The sequence below is a fragment of the Pongo abelii genome, chromosome 20 (genome assembly GCF_028885655.2).
Source record: "Pongo abelii isolate AG06213 chromosome 20, NHGRI_mPonAbe1-v2.0_pri, whole genome shotgun sequence".
Lineage (NCBI taxonomy): Eukaryota > Metazoa > Chordata > Mammalia > Primates > Hominidae > Pongo > Pongo abelii.
Window position 1 is genome coordinate 50,739,308 of NC_072005.2, and position 20,301 is coordinate 50,759,608.

The following is a 20,301-nucleotide window of genomic DNA, read 5'->3' on the forward strand; positions in this document are numbered from 1 at the left end:
ATAACTTTTTTTTGTTTGTTTTTTGAGACAGTCTCACTCTGTCCCCCAGGCTGGAGTGCAGTAGCATGATCACAACTTACTGCAGCTTCCATCTCCTGGGCTCAAGTGATCCTCCTGCCTCAGCCTCCAGAGTAGCTGGAATTACAGGCATGTGCCACCATACCTGGCTAATTAGTTTTTTTTTTTTTTTTTTTTGGGATGGAGTTTCACTCTTGTTGCCCAGGCTGGAGTGCAATGGCGCGATCTTGGCTCACTGCAGCCTCTGCCTCCTGGGTTCAAGCGATTCTCCTGCCTCAGCCTCCCCAGTCACTGGGATTACAGGCATGTGCCACTGTGCCCAGCTAATTTTGTATTTTTAGTAGAGACGGGGTTTCTCCATGTTGGTCAGGCTGGTCTCGAACTCCCGACCTCAGATGATCTGCCCACCTCAGCCTCCCAAAGTGCTGGGATTATAGGTGTGAGCCACTGTGCCCGGCCTTTCTTTTTATTTTGTTTTTAGTAGAGATGGGACTCACCATGTTGCCCCAGCTGGTCTGAAACTCCTGAGCTCAAGCAATCCTCACACCTCAGCCTTCCAAAATGCTGGGGTTACAGGAGTGAGGCACCATGCCCAACCCAGGCCTAACCATAATTCTAAATCCAAGTCCAACCCCTTCCCACTTTCCTGAAGGGAAAAATGAGGTGCAGAGAGAGGAAGGAACCCCTAATCAGGTCCCTTTAGGGTCCCCAGAGAACCCTGGCACTCTCTGCTGGCCTCCATCCCCCTAACTCTGCCCTTCACTTCCTCCCCTCCAGCACCTTCCAGAAAAGCTCTAGGTGGCTGGTCCCCCTCTGACCACCTTCTCCCACTTTCCGCTGCTCCTCACTCAGCTCCAGTCACACCAGGCTCCCTGCTGTCCTTATGCTCATCAAAGCCCCTCCTGCCCCAGGACCTCGAATTCACTTGTACCTTCTACCAAAAACACTCTCCTCCCACACACCCACAGGCTCCCTCTTCTGTCGCCTCCTTCAGGCCACCACCACCTCCCAAACTAAAACAGCAACCCCTGCTCCGCTCTATCCACTTGCCCTATTTTATTTAATTTTATTTATTTTGAGACATGATCTCGCACTGTTGCCCAGGCTGGAGTGCAGTGGTGCAATCTCAGTTCACTGCAATCTCCACCTCTTAGGCTCAAGCAATTCTCTCACCTCAGCCTCCCAAGTAGCTGGAATTACTGGTGCACTCCACCACCACGCCTGGCTAATTATTGTATTTTTTTGTAGAGATAGGATCTCACTATGGTGTCCAGGCTGGTCTCAAACTCCTGGCCTCAAGCGATCCGCTCACCTTGGCCTCCCAAAGTGCTGGGATTACAGGTGTGAGCCCCTGCACCTGACCTATTTTACTTTTTATAGCTTTTATCTCTGCCTGACATTAAATGCCATATCAGGTTTTTTTTTTATTATTATTATTATTGCCCATCTCCCTCCAATAGGATTTAGCCCAACAAAGGAAAGGATGTGTCTGTGCAAACAGCCTGGTACATAGTCCATGCTTGACAAATATTTGTTAAATGATTGAATGGCTTGGAAAAACCCAGATGAATGAGGTGAGGAGGGTGGGGACGGGTATCCAGGCACAGGGAACAGCCTATGGAAAGGTCTGGAGCTTCTCCGATCCACCTGCCTCCTCTCCATGGAAGCCTAGGTGCTTGTTTTTTGGGTTTTTTTTTGAGACAGAGTCTCACTCTGTCACCCAGGCTGGAGTGCAGTGGTGCGATCTCGGCTCACAGCAAACTCTGACTCCCGGGCTTAAGTGATTCTGCTGCCTCAGCCTCCTGAGTGTCTGGGATTACAGGTGCCAGCCACCACACTCGGCTAATTTTGTATTTTTTTTAGTAGAGACGGAGTTTCTCCATGTCGGTCAGGCTGGTCTCGAACTCCCGACCTCAGGTGATCCACCTGCCTTGGCCTCCCAAAGTGCTGGGATTACAGGCGTGAGCCACCGCGCCTGGCTGCCTGGGTGTTCTTTCTAGGGTCAGGAATTAAGGGGACATTTGGTCCTTTCTCCCCAAGAACAACCTCTCCAGGCCCAGCCAGAGCCAACTCCAGGCCTTGCCAGGCCGGCACAGGAAGCCACACCCTGAGCAAATATGACGGCCCCCTCTGCCTCGCCCAAGATAAGGGGAGGTTGAAAGGGGTTCGGAAACCTGCTTCAGCCTAAGAGATTAGCTCCAGCCAAACCCTCAGTCTCAAGGCCTCCCTATCGCTGCCCAGGGAGGACGGGACAAGGATTGTAACACGGAGGCCCAAGTCCGACGTGTTCATCTAATATATATTGATGATGTCAGTGGTGGACAGGGTCTTGAAGAGGAGATAAAGGAGTTCCCAGCCTCCCTCCCGCTCCCAAGGGAACTAAGTGACTGGTGAGACAAGAGGGCTGGGCGGGCAAGGGGTGACCCTGACCAAACAAGGTCATAGACCCGTGTCCCCAGATGGCTGTGCAGAGACGATAAGACTCATCTGCTCCAACCTTATGAGGCAATGGCCCGGGGCCTCAGTTTACTGGTCCACAAAATGGGTTTTCTTGGGGGTGGGCAGCGGGGAGATGGATAACAGGAAAAGCTGAAGCTGTCAAAAAGAATAATGGGCCAGGCACGGTGGCTCACAACTGTAATCCCAGCACTTTGAGAGGCCAAGGCAGGTGGATCACTTGAGGTCAGGAGTTTGAGACCAGCCTGGCCAACATGTCAAAACCCTGTCTCTACTAAAAATATTAAAATTAGCCAGGCATGGCAGAGTGTGCTTGTAATCCCAGCTACTCGGGAGGCTGAGGTGAGAGAATCGCTTGAACCCGGGAGGTGGAGATTGCAGTGAGCCAAAATCGCACCACTGCACTCCAGCCTGGATGACAGATCAAGACTCCATCTCAAAAAAAAAAAAAAAAGAAGAAGAAGAATGATATCAGCAGAATACATCTACAAGCTGACCACTTCTCCCATAGTTCAGCCACCACTACCTCCTGCCTGGTTCAGCACTACCCAACAGGAGCAAGAGTGGAGCCACGAACACAACTCAACCTTTCCCAGCCTCATCTCATGAAGAAAGGTGAAGTGAATGTATTTAACACAACATATGCAAAATGTCATTTCAGCACAGAATCAATATAAAAAACTGATTATCCGTTTTACATTATTGTGTGTGTGTGCGCGCTTTTTTTTTTTTTTCTTAATGAGACAAGGTCTTGCTCTGTCGTCCAGGCTGGAGTGCGGTGATGAGATCACAGCTCACTGCAGACTCAACCTCCTGGGCTCCAGCGATCCTCCTACCTCAGCCTGCCGAATAGCTGGGACTACAGGCGTGCAACACCACTCCTGGCTGATTTTTAAATTTTTTTGTAGAGACGTGTTCTACGCTGCCCAGGCTGGTCTCGAACTCCTGGGCTCAAGCCATCCTCCCACCTCAGCCTCCCAAAGTGCTGGGATTACAGGTGTAAGCCACTGCGCCTGGCCCCCCTTATTGAACCTCTACTCCAATGTCGCTCTGACAATGTCGCCTTGCTGCCCTGCATAAACCAGTGCCCCGACCACCTCCATCCCTTCCCCTGCTTTATTTTTCTCCATAGCATTGTCCCCGCCTGTTCTAATACTGCTCATGTTTGTATTTGTCTATTAACTGTCTCCCCAATCAATAGGTCAGCTCTATGTCTATCTTATTCATGGCTGTAACCCCACAGCGCCTAGCGCAGTGCCCGGCACATAGTAGGTGCTCCATAAACGTTTGTCAAATGGTGGAGGAACAACGACCGCTGTATCCCCAGTACGTGCTCTGAGTCAGGCCCAGCACTGAACGCTCCATGTGCCTATTTTGATCCTCAGAAGAGTCCCAGGGAAGTCAGTGTCATGACCACCCCCGACCCACTGCACAAACAGGCAAAAGCCCCTACCCACAAGAACCCCGTCTGCTTTCTGCCCAGCTGGGCGGCGCACAACAAGTGCTAAAGAGCCTGCAGCTGTTGATTGAACCAAGGATCTGGGCTCGCAGCCGGGAGCACCAGAGGAGGGGCCAGGGAGGTGGAGGATGGGGGCAGACTGGGAAGGGTGGGTGTGACGCTGCGGGGCCTCTAGAGCCCAGCCTGGTCACACTCCGCAGGCAGACAGAGGATCACCAGGAACCTGAGCCTCTCTGAAGACTCCTCTCTCTGTGTCATCCACACCTGGTGTCCAGTTCCACAAACATGCTCTGAGCCTCTGCTCTGTGCCAGGTGATTTGCTGGGCAGTGCTGGGGACACAGTGGTGACAGCCCAGCCGTGCCCAGCTGAGGCTCCCAGGCCAGTGGAGGAAAAAGACCCAGGCCCAGACAGCGAGAACCCAAGGCAGTCAGGGCTGGGACAGGGAATACCAGGCCCTGAAGTCCAGGAGGGCTTCCTGGAGGACGGGGTTTGGGGAAGGCAGTGGAATAGAGCAGAGGGAAGCAGGGATATTCTGGATAGAGTGCAAATGAGGCAGAAGAACTGAAGCAGAGGGTTCCCGGAAGCAAGTGGTGTTCTATGTAGCTGGTCAGGTGGGCAGGAGTCAGGCCGGGCAGGGCCTCCTGGGCTACAGTGAGGAACCTGGTCTTCCTCCCAAGGGCACCGGGGAGCCACAGCAGGTTCTGAGCACGGAGGGGCAGAGGCAGGTTTTTGTTTTAGAAAGAGCCTCTGTCTGCCATGTGGAGGGGCAATGGGAGTTGGGGAGACCAGGGCCAGAGACTAGGGAGGAGGCTGGTGGGGAGACGGGAGGACCCAGGCAAGGTGGGGTGGTGGGGTGGTCACCTAGACCAGGGCAGGGGCTTCAGGGAGGGAGAGAAGATACACGTAGAGTCAGTTGCCAGAAGGGGTGGCGTGTTCAGGGAATAGGGGGAGGCATCAGGGATGAGGCCCCAGGTCTCTTTTCCCAGTGATGAGATGGGTAGTGGCGCCTTCCCTGATAAGGGCACCAGGGGAAGAAACACTTCTGGGGGAAGATGCCAAGGTCAGTTTGGGACAAGGTGAGTGAGCGGTGCCCAGGGACATCGGGGAGGCATCCTGATTGATACTGGGATGAGGTCCCAGTGCTCTGGGCCAGGACGGAGAAGAGTGAGGTGAGGTCACAGGTGGCGGCGGGGGGAGCAGGAGGCGCCAGGACATCCTCTGTGCCTCTCACCTGGCCTCACCCGCACCTCCTCAGGGCCTCCTCCTCCTCGTCGGAGGCCTGCCCCATGAGGGCAGCCCAGGACACAGTGCTGGAGGCAAACCAGGACAGGTGAGCACAGGTGTGGCCCCCCGCCCGGAAGCAGGCTGCAGAGGCCTCAGAGGAACCAGGACTCAGAAGCCATCAGGATGCAGGTGATAAGAACACAGCTATCAGCAGCTCTGGCACCACAACCCCCTCAAGTCCCTCCCAGCATTATCTCAGAGACACCTTCCCTGTTACCCTCCCTCCACCCCAATTTAAAGTAGCAAACCAGGCCGGGGCAGTGGCTCACGCCTGTAATCCCAGCACTTTGGGAGGCCAAGGTGGGAAGATCACTTGAAGCCAAGAGTTTGAGACCAGCCAGGGCAACATAGCGAGATCCCATCTCTACAAAAAATAAAATGGCAAACCCCCTTTCTGACTTTATTTTTCAATCTGACGTGGAAGATATTTACCTTTCCTTTATTTACTCCACAAATGTCGGCCCCCGAGGGCAGGGATTTCATCTGTCTTGTGCACGGCTGCATCCTCAGCGCCTAGAACAGCACCTGGCAAACAATAGGTGCTCATTCAATATTTGTCCAATAAATGAATGAGTGATTTACTGAGCATTTACTCTGTGCCAGTCATGGTAAGTACTGTACTTTACACGTGTTATCTACTTAATCCTTTCAACAGCCCTGTGATGTGAGTACTATTGTTTTCCCTATTTTACAAACAAGGAAACTGAGGCTTGGCAGATTCCATAAATTGCCCAGGGTCCTGGAGGTAGGAAACAGTGGAACTATGTCCAGAGCGTATACTTTTTTTTTTTGAGATGGAGGTTCACTCTTTTGCCCAGGGTTCAAGCAATTATCCTGCTTCAGCCTCCCAAGTAGCTGGGATTACAGGTGCCCGTGACCACACCCAGCTAATTTTTGTATTTTTAGTAGAGACAGGGTTTCACCATGTTGGCCAGGCTGGTCTTGAACTCCTGACCTCAGGTGATCCACCCACCTCGGCCTCCCAAAGTGCTAGGACTACAGGCATGAGCCACTACGTCCGGCCATGAGCCACCACGCCCGGCCAGAGCCTATACTTTTAATAACAGTCATACCAATCAGACCCACGTCCACCAGGCCCTGGCTTAAATCCCTGACTTGTAGCATCTCACCAACTGCTGTCAACAACCCTAAAGTAGGGTCCATATCATCTCTATTTTTTTGTTTGTTTTTGAAATGGAGTCTTGCTCTGTCACCCAGGCTGGAGTGCAGTGGCAGGATCTCGGCTCACTGCAACCTCCACCTCCTGGATTCAAGCGATTCTCCTACCTCAGCCTCCCTAGTAGCTGGGATTACAGGCATGTGCCACCATGACCGGCTAACTTTTATTTTTTGTTTTTGCTTTTGTTTTTTGAGATGGAGTCTCACTCTGTCACCCAGGCTGGAGTGCAGTGGTGTGATCTCGGCTTGCTGCAACCTCCGCCTCCCGGGTTCAAGAGATTCTCCTGCCTCAGCCTCTTGAGTAGCTGGGACTACAGGTGCACACCACCACACCCAGCTGATTTTTTATACTTTTAGTACATACGAGGTTTCACCATATTGGCCAGGCTGGTCTCAAACTCCTGACCTTGTGATCCACCTGCCTCGGCCTCCCAAAGTGCTGGGATTACAGGCGTTAGCCACCACACCCAGCTAACTTTTATATTTTTAATAGAGACGGGGTTTTGCCATGTTGGTCAGGCTGGTTGCAAACTCCTCACCTCAGGTGATCTGCCCATCTTAGCCTCCCAGAGTGCTGGGACTACAGGCACCTGCCACCACGCCTGGCTATTTTTATTATTATTATTTTTAGTAGAGATGGGGTTTCGCCATGTTGGCCAGGCTGATCTCGAACTCCTGACCTCAAATGATCCACCTGCCCTGGCCTCCCAAAGTGCTGGGATGACAGGCGTGAGCCACCGCACCCGGCCATCATCTCTATTTATCAGAATAATAAATGGAGACTCAACAAGGGACTGTCCCCAGCCCCACTTTGGGTAAGTATAGAGCTGGTGTCAAAACTCAGCTCTCCTTGGCCCCAAAGCCTCCAAATACGCCTATTTGACAGAGAGGGGAAAACAAGGCCTCTGAAGTGGGAGAAAGAGAATGTGAATTTCTGAGCACTTTGCAGGAAGCCAACAAGAAGGAGAGCCCCAAAGAAAGCATATGGCCATACAGCTTCCTGCCCTTCTGTCTGGGTTTGCACACAGAGCAGGGCTCAAATCCCCTCTCCCTGCAGGAACCCGGACAAGTGGGAGTCCCCACCTGGCTCATCTCCATCTGCAAAGGGAGGTCCTAAAGGTGCCCACTTTACAGGGTTGTTTTGCCATCCACTGAGACAACACCTGTAGGTCCCCTGAACTGGGTGGGGCTGGGAAAGGTGCAGTCACCTTTTGCTGATTTTATTCCTTGGTGACTCCCAAGCTCTCTGAGGAGGCCACGGGCCTGGGTGGTTGGTAAGAACTACCCGAAAATCTTCCCCTACTTTTCCTCTCTTCTCCTCGGCAACCTGGTTCCTCTCCCAGTACCAAATCCAGGCCCTCAGCACAAAGAGGGTTAGGCGGCTGCCCCAGGAGGCCTGCCCAGGTCATGGTCTCTGGCCAGTGCCCGCCACACCCACCCTGGTACCCAAACCGGGCCCCAGATCCTTGGTGACTCGATCCCTCCAAATTCAGGTGATCTCCCCTGGCTCCAAATCACCAAACCCTCCCAGGTCCTGCGGCAGACGGAGCCGAGCCCCAACCAGGAAGGGAGTCCGAGCACTGGGACTTCAACGCCACCATCTCCAAGACTCGGTTTGGGGTGAAAGATGGCGCTGACTGAGTACAGCTGGCTGCTCCTCAGTGGTGAGCGAGAATGGCACCCCCCAGCACCTCAGCCCCTGGAGGACCCCAGGGAGGGGAGGGGACCCCCAGTCTGAGAGAGGGAAGGTGTGAGCAGAAGTCCAGCATGCTAGGGAGGGAGGGCAGCCCTGCTTCACACCGGCACAGTTTACCCCTCCAAGAGGCATCTGCATTGGGCAGGCTGGGGACAGCCACCCAGAGAGGTTTTCAGGGTGGGCTTTGGAGATTTCTGAGCCCAGGGCACGAGCCAGGACAAGGGAGCCGCTGTTACTCCTTCATTCCTGCGGGTTTCTGTTTTATCAGCTATGGAAGACTTGACGAGGCTAAACTCTTCCCAGCAGCTGTTTCTCCTGGAAGATGTATCTTGGGGCAGTTGCCTTTCCCTTCTCAGCCTCTGTGTACCTACCTATGAATGGAGCCTCACTGACAGGGTCATGTAAAGGTCATTATAAGCAGCACCATATATGCTGTGTGCCCAGAGCTGTTCTGAGAGCTTCTCATGTGTTAAAAACCACCTATGAGGGGCCGGGCAAGGTGGCTCACACCAGTAATCCCAGCAGTTTGGGAGGCCGAGGCGGGCGGATCACCTGAGGTCAGGAGTTCAAGACCAGCCTGGTTAACATAGTAAAACCCCATCTCTACTAAAATACAAAAAATTAGCTAGGTGTGGTGGCACATGCCTGTAGTCCCAGCTGCTCGGGAGGCTGAGGCAGGAGAATCACTTGAACCCAGGAGGTGGAGGTCACAGTGAGCCAAGATTGCACCACTGCACTCCAGCCTGGGCAACAAAGCAAGACTCCATCTCAAAAAAAAAAAAAAAAAAAAAACCCAAACCACCTATAAGGGAGGCCCACACATGAACCCCACTTCATAGGGAGAAAACCCCACTTCATAGGGAGGCTCAGAAAGGTGAAATCATTGGCCGCTGTCCCACAGCCAGAAAGTGGCAGGACTGAGGGCTAGACCCAGAGCCCCTCACTCCTAGCCCACACTCTAACAGCTGGAAAGTACCAGAAAGCTGGCCAGGCATGTAAGTCCTTTTTACGTGAGAACTGTCACAACCGCCCGTTCCAGGCATTCAAACCACACGTCATTCAAACCCAAGCAGCCCCGACCAGCTCATCGGGCTTGGGGCTAATCTGTTTGGTTGAGAAGGAAAGGGGTGCAGTGTGTTCATCTTACCCCTACTTTCCGTTGTAGGCGAGCTTGGAGAGGCAGAGGTAGAGCCCCAGACTGGGAGTCAGGACCCAGGGGGCAGGCCCTGACGTCCTACGTGGGGCCATACAATTAGCTGGGCTGGATACGCAGCCGGATCTCGTGAGACTTAGTTTGGTGACTGTCACGATGGGAAAACTCTTTGGGTCCGGCTTAAAGCCGCAGGTCCTGTGGGCTGAGCACTTGCTTTGCACTTGCTGTATGCAAGATGTGATGCTAGATCCTTGGCACAATCCATCAAACCCAATTCTCACAACACACGCCTCCCTCCCTCGGACTGAGTCCCTCCCTGGGACTGAGCTCCTGCATCTGACTAACATGTATTGGGCACTTACTATATACCAGGCATTGTAAGCATGTTACGTGTACAGAATCCTTACAACCTTACGAGGCAGGTAGACCTGTCATCCCCACGTAAGAGTTGGAAGAACAGAAACAGAGAAAGACGGTGTACTTGAAGCCACACAGATAAACTCCCAGAAAGATTAGGTGGCTAAGATGTTGAGAGTCAGAGTTGCAGGTTCAAATCCTGGTTTTACCTGTCCTCATTTACACAGAGGACATTGGGCTGGGGACGTGCCCCGAGCCTGAGTCTCTTCTTCTGTCAAATGGGGCGATTGATCAAACCTGCCTCATCCAACCCCTCTGACTCCTCTTTCTCAGCCACATTCCTGAATGTGGGGGCCGAGATCTCTATCACCCTGGAGCCTGCCCAGCCAACCCAAGGGGACAACGTTACGCTGGTCGTCCACGGGCTTTCGGGGGAACTGCTTGCCTACAACTGGTATGCGGGGCCCACACTCAGCGTGTCGTACCTGGTGGCCAGCTACATCGTGAGCACAGGCGATGAGACTCCTGGTCCGGCCCACACGGGGCGGGAGGCTGTGCGCCCCGATGGCAGCCTGGACATCCAGGGCATCCTGCCCCGGCACTCAGGCACCTACATCCTGCAGACCTTCAACAGGCAGTTGCAGACTGAGGTGGGCTACGGACACGTGCAGGTCCATGGTGAGACACCCCCCAACGCCCCCCTCTGACCCAGCCGGGCCTTCCCATCTCCTTCTCAATCCTTCTTTAAAAAAAAAAAAAAAAAAAAAAATTCCAACAAATCATCAAGAAAACCATCAAGGAAAAAATTTCTAAAATAACCTCAAAATGCTCACCTCCTTCAGGATGGCCTCCAGGATTAGACCTGCCTCCTAAACCCATTCTTTGTCCCTCCAGCTGAGGGTGTAGGGGCCCAGCCACAATCCAGCCATGCCCCTTGTCCGGGGAAGGGAAGGCCCTCGGAGCAGGCGGTGCCCGGCCCCCTCCCCCTCTCTCTCTCGCCTCCACAGAGATCCTGGCCCAGCCCACAGTCTTGGCCAACAGCACAGCCCTGGTGGAGCGTCGAGACACCCTGCGCCTTATGTGCAGCAGCCCCAGCCCCACCGCCGAGGTCCGCTGGTTCTTCAACGGTGGGGCCCTGCCCGTCGCTCTCCGCATGGGCCTGTCCCCTGACGGCCGGGTGCTGGCCAGGCATGGCATCCGCCGGGAGGAGGCCGGCGCCTATCAGTGTGAGGTGTGGAACCCGGTCAGTGTCAGCCGCAGCGAGCCTATCAACCTGACCGTGTACTGTGAGTCCTCCTGGCCCCACCAGAGATACCCAGTGTCCAAACCTCATGGATGGGGAAACAGGCCAGGAGAGGGGGCCCAAGGGCACACAGTGAGTCAGCAGGCAAGCTGGGGTTGGGGACCAGGGGCCCCTCTTAAAGTGCACTTGCCCTGGCCAGGTGCAGTGGCTCACGCCTGTAATCCCAGCATTCTGGGGGGCCTAGGCGGGAGGATCACCTGAACCCAGAAGTTTGAGACCAGCCTGGGCAACATAGCAAGACCCTGTCTCTACCAAAAACATAAAAATTAGCCAGGCATGGTGGCACATGCCTGTAGTCCCAGTCACTCAGGAGGCTGAGATGGGAGGATTCCTTGAGCCCCGGAGGCCGAGGTTGCAGGTGCAGTGAGCTATGATTGCACCACTGCACTCCAGCCTGGGCGACAGAGCAAGATGCTGTCTCAAAAAACAAAACAAAACAAAACAAAACAACAACAAACAAAAAAAATACACTTGCCCCATATCCTAAAGGACTTCTACAGACCACCTTTGCTATTGAATAATCCTTCAGTTAGGAGCAATATCTACAGAGAAAGGAAACAGGGCCAATTGGCTTGAAAAGGGAGCAGGGGAGGGAATAGTGTAATGGGAGGGGACACAAAATTTAACAACATAACCAAAGAATGCAGTCATTCCCAGGAGCAGCAGATGTGCAGTGTGGAGTCCTGGGAAAATAAATCACCGAGGTACATGAGGACCCATGATGTAGAAAAACTTAGTGCCTAGAATCCTAGAATCCTACAACCAGAGAATTCCAGACTTCAGAAGCACTGATTTCCAGGCTCTGAGAATCTTAGAACCTCTAGATGCAGAGATTCTTAGAATCTTAGAATCTAATCCTGAAATCTTAGAGTCTAGAATCTTAGAAACATAGATTTCTAGAAGCTTAGAACCTTAGAACCTAGAGGCACCAATTCTTGAAGCCCTAGAATTCTACACTCTTAGAATGGCTTTGTCAAAAAAAAATCATTTAGGCTTTTTTTATTTGTTAATGGAGTCATAGATTTCAAAAATACCTTGAAATGTTATCTGGCCCAACATATTCTTTTTACAGAAGAGAAAGCTGAGATCCTCTGAGAGGGAGTGATTCTCAAGATCCTAGAACAAGTTAGAGTTAAGGCCAGAGCTTTTTTCCCCCTCCACTAGGCCAAGATATTCCCAGGGACCTAGCCTGGTGGAGAGAAAACCAGGAGTACCAACCTCCACTCCTCCTTCCCTCTACTGCCCCATCTATCTCCCTCCTGCCCCCACAGTTGGCCCAGAACGTGTGGCCATCCTCCAGGATTCCACCACCCGCACAGGCTGCACCATCAAAGTTGACTTCAACACGTCCCTCACCCTGTGGTGCGTGTCCAGGTCCTGCCCAGAGCCCGAGTATGTGTGGACCTTCAATGGGCAGGCCCTAAAGAACGGCCAAGACCACCTCAACATCAGCAGCATGACAGCCACCCAGGAGGGGACGTACACATGTATTGTGAAGAACACCAAGACCCTGCTATCTGGATCTGCCTCAGTCGTGGTCAAGCTCTCTGGTGAGTCACCCCCAGCCTGACCACCCCCCAATCCCCATGGAGGCCTCATCAGGCCGTGAAGGTTAAGCCATTATTTGCCCAACAGAGAATTGGAACATGGTAAATTCACAGTTCATTCATGAGCTGTGACAAAGTGGCATATCAAGCGGATCTGTTTGCATCTGGGTCTAAAGAGAGACAGCCCATGTCCTGTTCACCTAGAGAACAAATGGCAAACCATTGTGGGTTGACAGAGTGGAAAATCACTCAGATGTCACTTCAGGTGGGTGCCACTGTTCTAAATTCAGTCACCAGCTGTTTAGGGGCTTGACCCACCACCCGCCCCCACCCCGCCACACAGACAGCTGAAATTCTGTGCGGCCAACTAGACTACCCAGTTATCTGACCCAGATGACGGGCATATACACACACACACACAATTGGAGAATCACAGCCAATTGCTGGCAAACGGAGAAAGAGCTGGGGAGGCATTGTCATCTTGCTTCTGTCCTAAAATGACCTGAGGGCTGGGGCAGTGCAGGCAGGTGGCATTTCAGAGCCATTGGGATCCTCAGGCGACATTTTCTCATCTTCCGGGGATGGTGGCTTTGAACATTAAGGCCTCATTAATTCCACCTCAGTTCCTTCTCAAGTGGCCATCACCCCGGGGGACAGTGGGGAATGGTCCTTCCCTCCCTCCCACTAACAGGCTGGGTCTCATCCAAGGGGTGGATTTTCACCCAAAGCAGAAATGGCATCCCCAGAGGTAAGTGTGACTCCTGCTCCACTCATCTGGGGCTTTGGCAGCTGGTCTTGACAGGAGACAGGGGGATGGACCAGATGACCTCAGGAGCTACCCCAAGCCCCTGTCTGTGCAGGCCAAGAAGGGGGGTGTCCAAGGTATGCAGGTATGTGCAGGGAGTGGATACAGTGCCCCCAAGGGCTTCTAGTACTGTCAGCAACTCTGTGGCAGGTGCTGGGAGAGAAACAGAAGAAAAGGAGACGCCACCCTCCCTCCACCTTGGGATACTAATCTGATGGAGGAGACATGGCCTCTGTCCTTGGAGAGATGATCCTGGGACAGGGAAACATGGCTCCCTTATTCAAGGAATTGCTGCTCAAAGAGAAGAGGCAATGCCTCATCCTCCATGTCAGTAATGAGGGAGATATGACAACCTACCCTCAGTGAGTTCCTAGTCAGATGGAGGAGACACAGTCTGCACTTGGGGAGAAATTTCCTTCTGATGGGGAGACTTGGTCTCCAGGAGACATGGCCCTGTTTTTTGAGCATTCCTAGTCTGATGGGGTATCCACCTTTGGGGTACTCCTAATCTGATGGAGGAGTACAGGTCCCCACTTTCTAGGAATTTCCAGTCTGATGGAATAGGCATTTCCCTCCAACTTCCAGGGTCCCCAACTTGATTGGAAAAACTCAGCAACAATTTAGAATTTCTCCATCTGATGGAGGAAACAGGGCTGCCGCCTTGTAGGAATTTTCAGTCTGATGGAGGAGACGTGCTCTCACCCTCAAGAATCTTTCAGTCTGATGGAGGAGCTATGGCTTACACATTCTGGGGTCTCTCGGTCTGACAGACACAAGTCTCAACCATCTCATGGGGAAGACATGGTCCCCATTTTCTGGGATTTCCACTCTGATAGGGGAGACATGGCCCCTATATTTTGGGAATTTCCAATCTGATGGAGGAGACATGACCAACCCTCTAGGGTCTTCCAGTTTGATGGGAGAGACACCTCTCAAAGGCTGGGAATTTGTAGTCTGATAGGGGAGACACAGACTCCAGCAGACACTATTGGGACCCAGAATCCACCTCCACCACCACACAAGTCACCTCCTTCCTCAGTCTCCTTCCCAGCACCCTACATGGGGAGTGCCAGCCAGCTGGGGGGAGGCCAGCAAGGGATGGGAGGGGGACACCATGCCAGATGCAGACCAAACTGACCCAGCCCCCTCGTTCTCTTCCCAGCTGCAGCAGTTGCCATGATGATCGTGCCCGTGCCCACCAAGCCAATGGAGGGCCAGGACGTGACACTGACCGTGCAGGGCTACCCCAAGGACCTGCTGGTCTACGCCTGGTACCGCGGGCCTGCCTCCGAGCCCAACCGGCTGCTCAGCCAGCTGCCGTCAGGAACCTGGATTGCAGGCCCCGCGCACACAGGCCGGGAGGTGGGCTTCCCCAACTGCTCGCTGTTGGTGCAGAAGCTGAACCTCACAGACACTGGCCGCTACACACTCAAGACCGTCACAGTGCAGGGCAAGACTGAGACACTGGAAGTGGAGCTGCAGGTGGCCCGTGAGTGTGTGGGAAGGGGCAAGGCATGCCACTTTTTAGATAAGGGCTCCCAAAAGGAGCCTTTGCTTCCTCCGTCAGGCTGGGGGACATAGACCAAAGATGGATGCCCGTCCCCATCAGGCTGAAGGAAGCAACCTTGTCTCCTCCATCTAACTTGGGGGTCCCCAAATAGGGTTCTGCCTCTTCTATCAAACTAATGACCTACACTGTGGGTAGACAAGTCTCCTCCATCAGACTGAGGGTTGCTAAAGGGGACCCCCATGGCTTCTTTCTCAAATAAGAGGTACAGCAGACTGAAGGTTTTAAAAGAGAAGGCATAGTTTGATGGTGGAGCATCCTTTTCCTGCAGACAGGTGGACCCTAAAACATAGGGTCCATATTGGGGTAATGGGTTAATTATGGGAGTTTACCTCTCCTATCAGACTGCAGGCAGAGAATAAGGATGAATCAGGCCTCCCTATTCAGACTGGGAGATCCTATGCAGTGGGGATCATGTCTCCTCCTTTCTATTATTGTGAGGGCAAAGTTTCTATCATCAGATGGCGGAGTTTCTCTTTCAAAGTGAAATAAGGATGATTGCTCCATTAGGATGGAGGCTTCTAGGTGTGGAAGTTGTGTCTCCTCACAGAATGGAAGTTCCCAGATGTTGGGGACCATGTCTCCCCATCAGACTGGGAGCTCTTAGAAGTCAGGAACAATGTCTCCCCCATTGGATTGGGAATTCCCAAGTGTTGAAGACCATGTCACCTCCCTCAGACTGGGAGCTCTCAGATGTTGGGAACCATGTCTCCCCATCAACTGGGAGCTTCTAGAGTCAGAAACTATGTCTCCTCCATCAGACTAGGAGCTCCCAGAGTCAAGATCCATGTCTCCTCCATCAGACTGAGAGCTCCCAGAGTCAGGATCCATGTCTCCTCCATCAGACTGGGAGCTCCCAGAGTTATAGACCATGTTTCCTCCATCAGACTGGGAGCTCCCGGAGTCAGGGACTATGTCTCCCTCATCAGACTGGGAACTCCAGGAGTAAGGGTCCATGTCTCCTCCATCAGACTGGGAGCTCCCAGAGTCAGGGTCTATGTCTCCTCCATCAGACTGGGAGCTCCCAGAGGCAGGGACCATGTCTCCTCCATCAGACTGGGAGCTTCCAGAGTCAGGGACCATGTCTCCTCCATCAGACTGGGAGCTCCCAGAGGCAGGGACCATGTCTCCTCCATCAGACTGGGAGCTCCCAGAGTCAGGGACTATGTCTTCTCCGTGAGACTGGGAGCTCTCAGAGTCAGGGACCATGTCTTCTCCATCAGACTGGGTGCTCCTAGACTCAGGGACCATGTCTCCTCCATCAGACTGGGAGATCCCAGAGTCAGGGTCTATGTCTCCTCCGTCAGACTGGGAGCTCCCAGCATCAGGGAGCATATCTCTTCCATCAGACTGGGAGCTCCCAGAGTCAGGGTCCATGTCTCCTCCATCTGACTGAGCATCCCCAGAGGTCTGAGTCCATGTCCCTACAGCAGGGCCAGGTTTCCCCCATTAGCTCTCAGACACTGGGGATGAGATCATTCCCCAAGTCTGGAATCTTGCCTCCCCCAGCAGACAGAGCACTCTCAGAAGCCATGTCCCTGAGTCCGGGATGGTGCCTCCCCTATCACTGGAAATCTCCAGGATCAAGGACTCAACCACTGCCAGTCACCCACTTTTATCCATTCACTGATCAAACCCTGGTTTTCTGGGTCAGTGTTAGGGGAAAATGCTGTTCAGTGGCAGCAGGCCACCCCGACAAAGGCTTAGGATTCCTTTTCACCCATTCTTTCTTCTCACAGTCAACCTCCCTCCCTCGCACGAGGACCAACGCTACCTTCCTGAACCTGAACCTGGCACAGGATGAGCATGGGGTGGATTGGGCCACTGGGTGGCCCGGGTGGGCAGGGGAGCAGAAGGGGTGGGGGCACTGGGGACCTGGTCCTCCATCTCTCTGACAGCCTCCTTCGCCCCCTCGCCCCATATGCCCCCACAGCCCTGGGGTGACAGCATGATCCTGGAGACGTCCAGAGAGAAGAGCTCTTCGCACCATCCTCTGGTCCTCGCCCTCTGAGTGGGAACCGCTCCCCCCCAGCGAGGATGCCGGGCTGTGGTCCTGCTGTTCTCCTGCCTCCACCCTAGAGCTAGAGCCACAGGGCCCCACTCCCTCGCTGAGCTGTTGGGGAGCCACCAACGCCATAAACGTCCTGGTTAATGCACACGTGTGTCAGCCTCTCCTTCCACCACCGCTAGCCCCTCCATTTCCGGGTGGCCACACTCATTTCCTTTCCCGCCCAAGACTTTTCTCAGTCTGGGTGTGCACGTGCAGGAGGATGGACCCAGATCACCGTGCTCCACACCCCACTGCTGGATGCCAGGGCCTTGTGCCCCTCCCGCAGTGCTCCAGGTTATATGTGAGAGTCCTGCTCCCCAGCTGGCCAAGGACTGCCCCTCTTGGAGCACCAGCATTCTGTGGGACATGGCTCTCCCCTACACTGCACCTCATTTTGTTACCTGGGCCCTGAAACAGGGCTGCTTGTGCTCAGGAAATGACCATATTTCGCAAGAAGTCTTCCATCACCTTCTGGTAGTCCTCACCCATTTAACCAAGACACAACTTTGTCCTGGGATTCCCCACATGTCTCTCAAACATTACCTGCCCAACCCTGACAATATCTCCATCCCTCTGTAGCCACAGGAAAGGCCCTGTGGATGGATGAATGCAAGCGGGACAGAGGTAGAGGCCAGGAGTGGAGAGCTGGGAAGTGGGGGCCAGAATGAGTGTGTTTTCTAACTCTCCTCATTAGTGGGAGCCACAGGCCCCACCCAGCCGCAATGCCCCACTGGAAAGAGGCTCTTGGCATTGGTCAGGACTGGTGATGGCCGAGTCCAGGCTTAGAATAGAAGGACAGGTTTGGGCAGGGACTAGAAAGGCCCTTTTGGGGATGATTGTGTTGAGTTGGGGTGATGGGTGGTGAAAGACCTCCAGAATGAGGGTTATAAAATCTGGATCATAATCCTGCATTTGCCACAGATTCACCAGAGCCTCAATTTGCCCATCAGTAAAAAGGTGTTGACTTGAGATGGACCAGACTTTTCCAAACCATTTTTAAAAGCCTCAGAGCCCTTTCTTCAAATACAAGTTTACATGGCAGGTCAACTTATTATTAATATTTAAAATAGAAATGCAACAAATATAGCCCCAGCACAGTGGCCCATGCCTGTAATCCTAACACTTTAGGAGGCTAAGGTGAGAGAAACGCTTGAGCCCGGAAATTTGAGACCTGCCTGGGCAACATGGCAAAATCCCGTCTCTATTTTTAAAAATAAATAAATAAATAAAACCAACTATAGATACCAATTCAATAGCTATACTCGTCTCCCCCAAAATTTCTATAGAATTGGAAAAAAAATTCCTTAAATTTAAATATCACTGGGATTAGCCAGACATGGTGGCGCGTGCCTATAGATCACTTGAGCCCAGGAATTTGAGGCTGCAGTGAGCCATGATCGCACCACTGCACTCCAGCCTGAGCAACAGAGTGAGACTACATCTCATAAAAAATGTTAAACTTTACAAATAAAAGGTAACACTTGGGGCCAGGCGTGGGGGCTCACCTCTGTAATCCCAGCACTTTGGGAGGCCGAGGCGGGTAGGTCACGAGGTCAGGGGTACAAGACCAGCCTGACCAACATGGTGAAACCCCGTCTCTACTAAAAATACAAAAATTATCCAGCCGTGGTGGCATGCCCCTGTAATCCCAGCTACTCAAGAGGCTGAGGCAGGAGAATTGCTTGAATCTGGGAGGCAGAGGTTGTAGTGAGCCAAGATTGCGCCACTGCACTCCAGCCTGGGCAACAGAGCGAGACTCCGTCAAAAAAAAAAAAAAAAAAAAAAAGTAACACTTGGACTACAGAAGCACCTAAAATACAAGATATCAACCAGAATCAAATGACAGTAAAAGTATCATATACATCAAACCTGTGGGATATGGCATCCTTGAAGAGAAAAATGATAGCTTATAAGCATTGAGAGTACTAAAGGAAAAAGACTTGAAAATGAATAAAACAAGCTTTCTACTCAAGAAACTAGAAAAAGTCCACAAAATGAACCAAAGACAAAAGCTAAGGAATGAAGAAAGGTAAAAGCAGAAATAGATGAAATGTAAAACAAAACATGGCCAATAAAACCTAAAGCTGATTCTTTGAAAATGTCAATGAAATAGACAGACTTTTTGCAGGTGTGATCAAGAAAAAAAAAACAGAGAAGTATAAATAAGGAACACAAATAATAAAGAGCCAAGGAGATTAATATATAAAATAAAAGGCCCTGGGGTGGGTGCTGTGCTCACACCTGTAATCCCAGAACTTTGGGAGGCTGAGCCAGGAGGATCACTTGAGCCCAGGAGTTCCAGACCAGCCTGAGCAATGTAGCAAGACCTCATCTCTACAAAAATTTTTCAAAAATTATCCAGGAATAGTGGTGCCTGCCTGTAATCCCAGCTACATGGGAGGCTAAGGCAGGAGGATTGCTTGAGCCCAGGAGGCCAAGGTTGCAGTGAGCTGTAATCACCCTACTTCACTCCATCCTGGGCAACAGAGCAAGACCTTGTCTCTGAAAAAAGAGAAAGAAAAGAGAAACTGGTCTGGTTGAAGCAAAGGTTGTTCAGTAAATGTACATTGACTGAAGAGGGATCTGTTGGTTGCTCCCCAGCCGACTGCCCTCCCTGGTTCCATGACACACGTACTGCCTGCCTCTCTAGAAGCTGAAAATGTCAGGTACTCACTTTCCCAAACTGCCTTGCAGCTGCAAGCAGCCACGTGACCAATTCAAGCCCATGAGGAAGGAGAGAGCCTAAAGTTCCACCCACTGACTCCACCTCACCTGAGGGGACCCTGAGGGAGCTCTATGGAGTTTGAAAACTATTATCTAAATTAATGGTCTCCATTGTGGGGCTTCTAGCTGGGACGTGAGGATGGACTTGAGCCCATACTACTAACCCCAACACTATCCAGCCCAGAAAGAAGAAATAGCGTCCATATTACCACCTTCATCCCACCCCCATCCACCCAAGTTCACATAAAAACTTGACATAGATGGGGATAGAGTCTAGATATAACAGAAATTTTTGGCCAGGCGAGGTGGCTCACGCCTGTAATCCCAGCACTTTGGGAGGCCGAGGCGGGTGGATCACGAGGTCAGGAGATCAAGACCATCCTGGCTAACACGGTGAAACCCCGTCTCTACTAAAAATACAAAAAATTAGCCGGGCGCAGTGGCGGGCGCCTGTAGTCCCAGCTACTGGGGAGGCTGAGGCAGGAGAATGGCGCGAACCTGGGAGGCGGAGTTTGCAGTGAGCCGAGATCATGCCACTGCACTCCAGCCTGGGCGACACAGAAAGACCCCGTCTCAAAAAAAAGAAAAAAAATTAGCTGAGTGTGGTGGCAGGTGCCTGTAGTCCCAGCTACTCGGGAGGCTGAGGCAGGAGAATGGCGTGAACCTGGGAGGCAGAGCTTGCAGTGAGCCGAGATTGTACC

The 20,301-nt window shown here is 52.5% G+C and overlaps 1 protein-coding gene across 1 annotated transcript; it reads left to right on the forward strand.

Annotated features, from left to right (window-relative positions):
* Nucleotides 1-5,717: 5,717 nt before the first annotated feature.
* CEACAM16 (CEA cell adhesion molecule 16, tectorial membrane component) lies at nucleotides 5,718-16,982 on the forward strand. Its single transcript, XM_002829364.5, has 7 exons — nucleotides 5,718-5,827; nucleotides 7,930-8,062; nucleotides 9,938-10,282; nucleotides 10,612-10,890; nucleotides 12,179-12,457; nucleotides 14,422-14,748; nucleotides 16,760-16,982. The coding sequence occupies exons 2-7, from the start codon at nucleotides 8,026-8,028 to the stop codon at nucleotides 16,768-16,770; spliced, it is 1,278 nt and encodes a 425-aa protein (XP_002829410.5). The 5' UTR covers nucleotides 5,718-5,827; nucleotides 7,930-8,025; the 3' UTR covers nucleotides 16,771-16,982.
* Nucleotides 16,983-20,301: the final 3,319 nt, after the last annotated feature.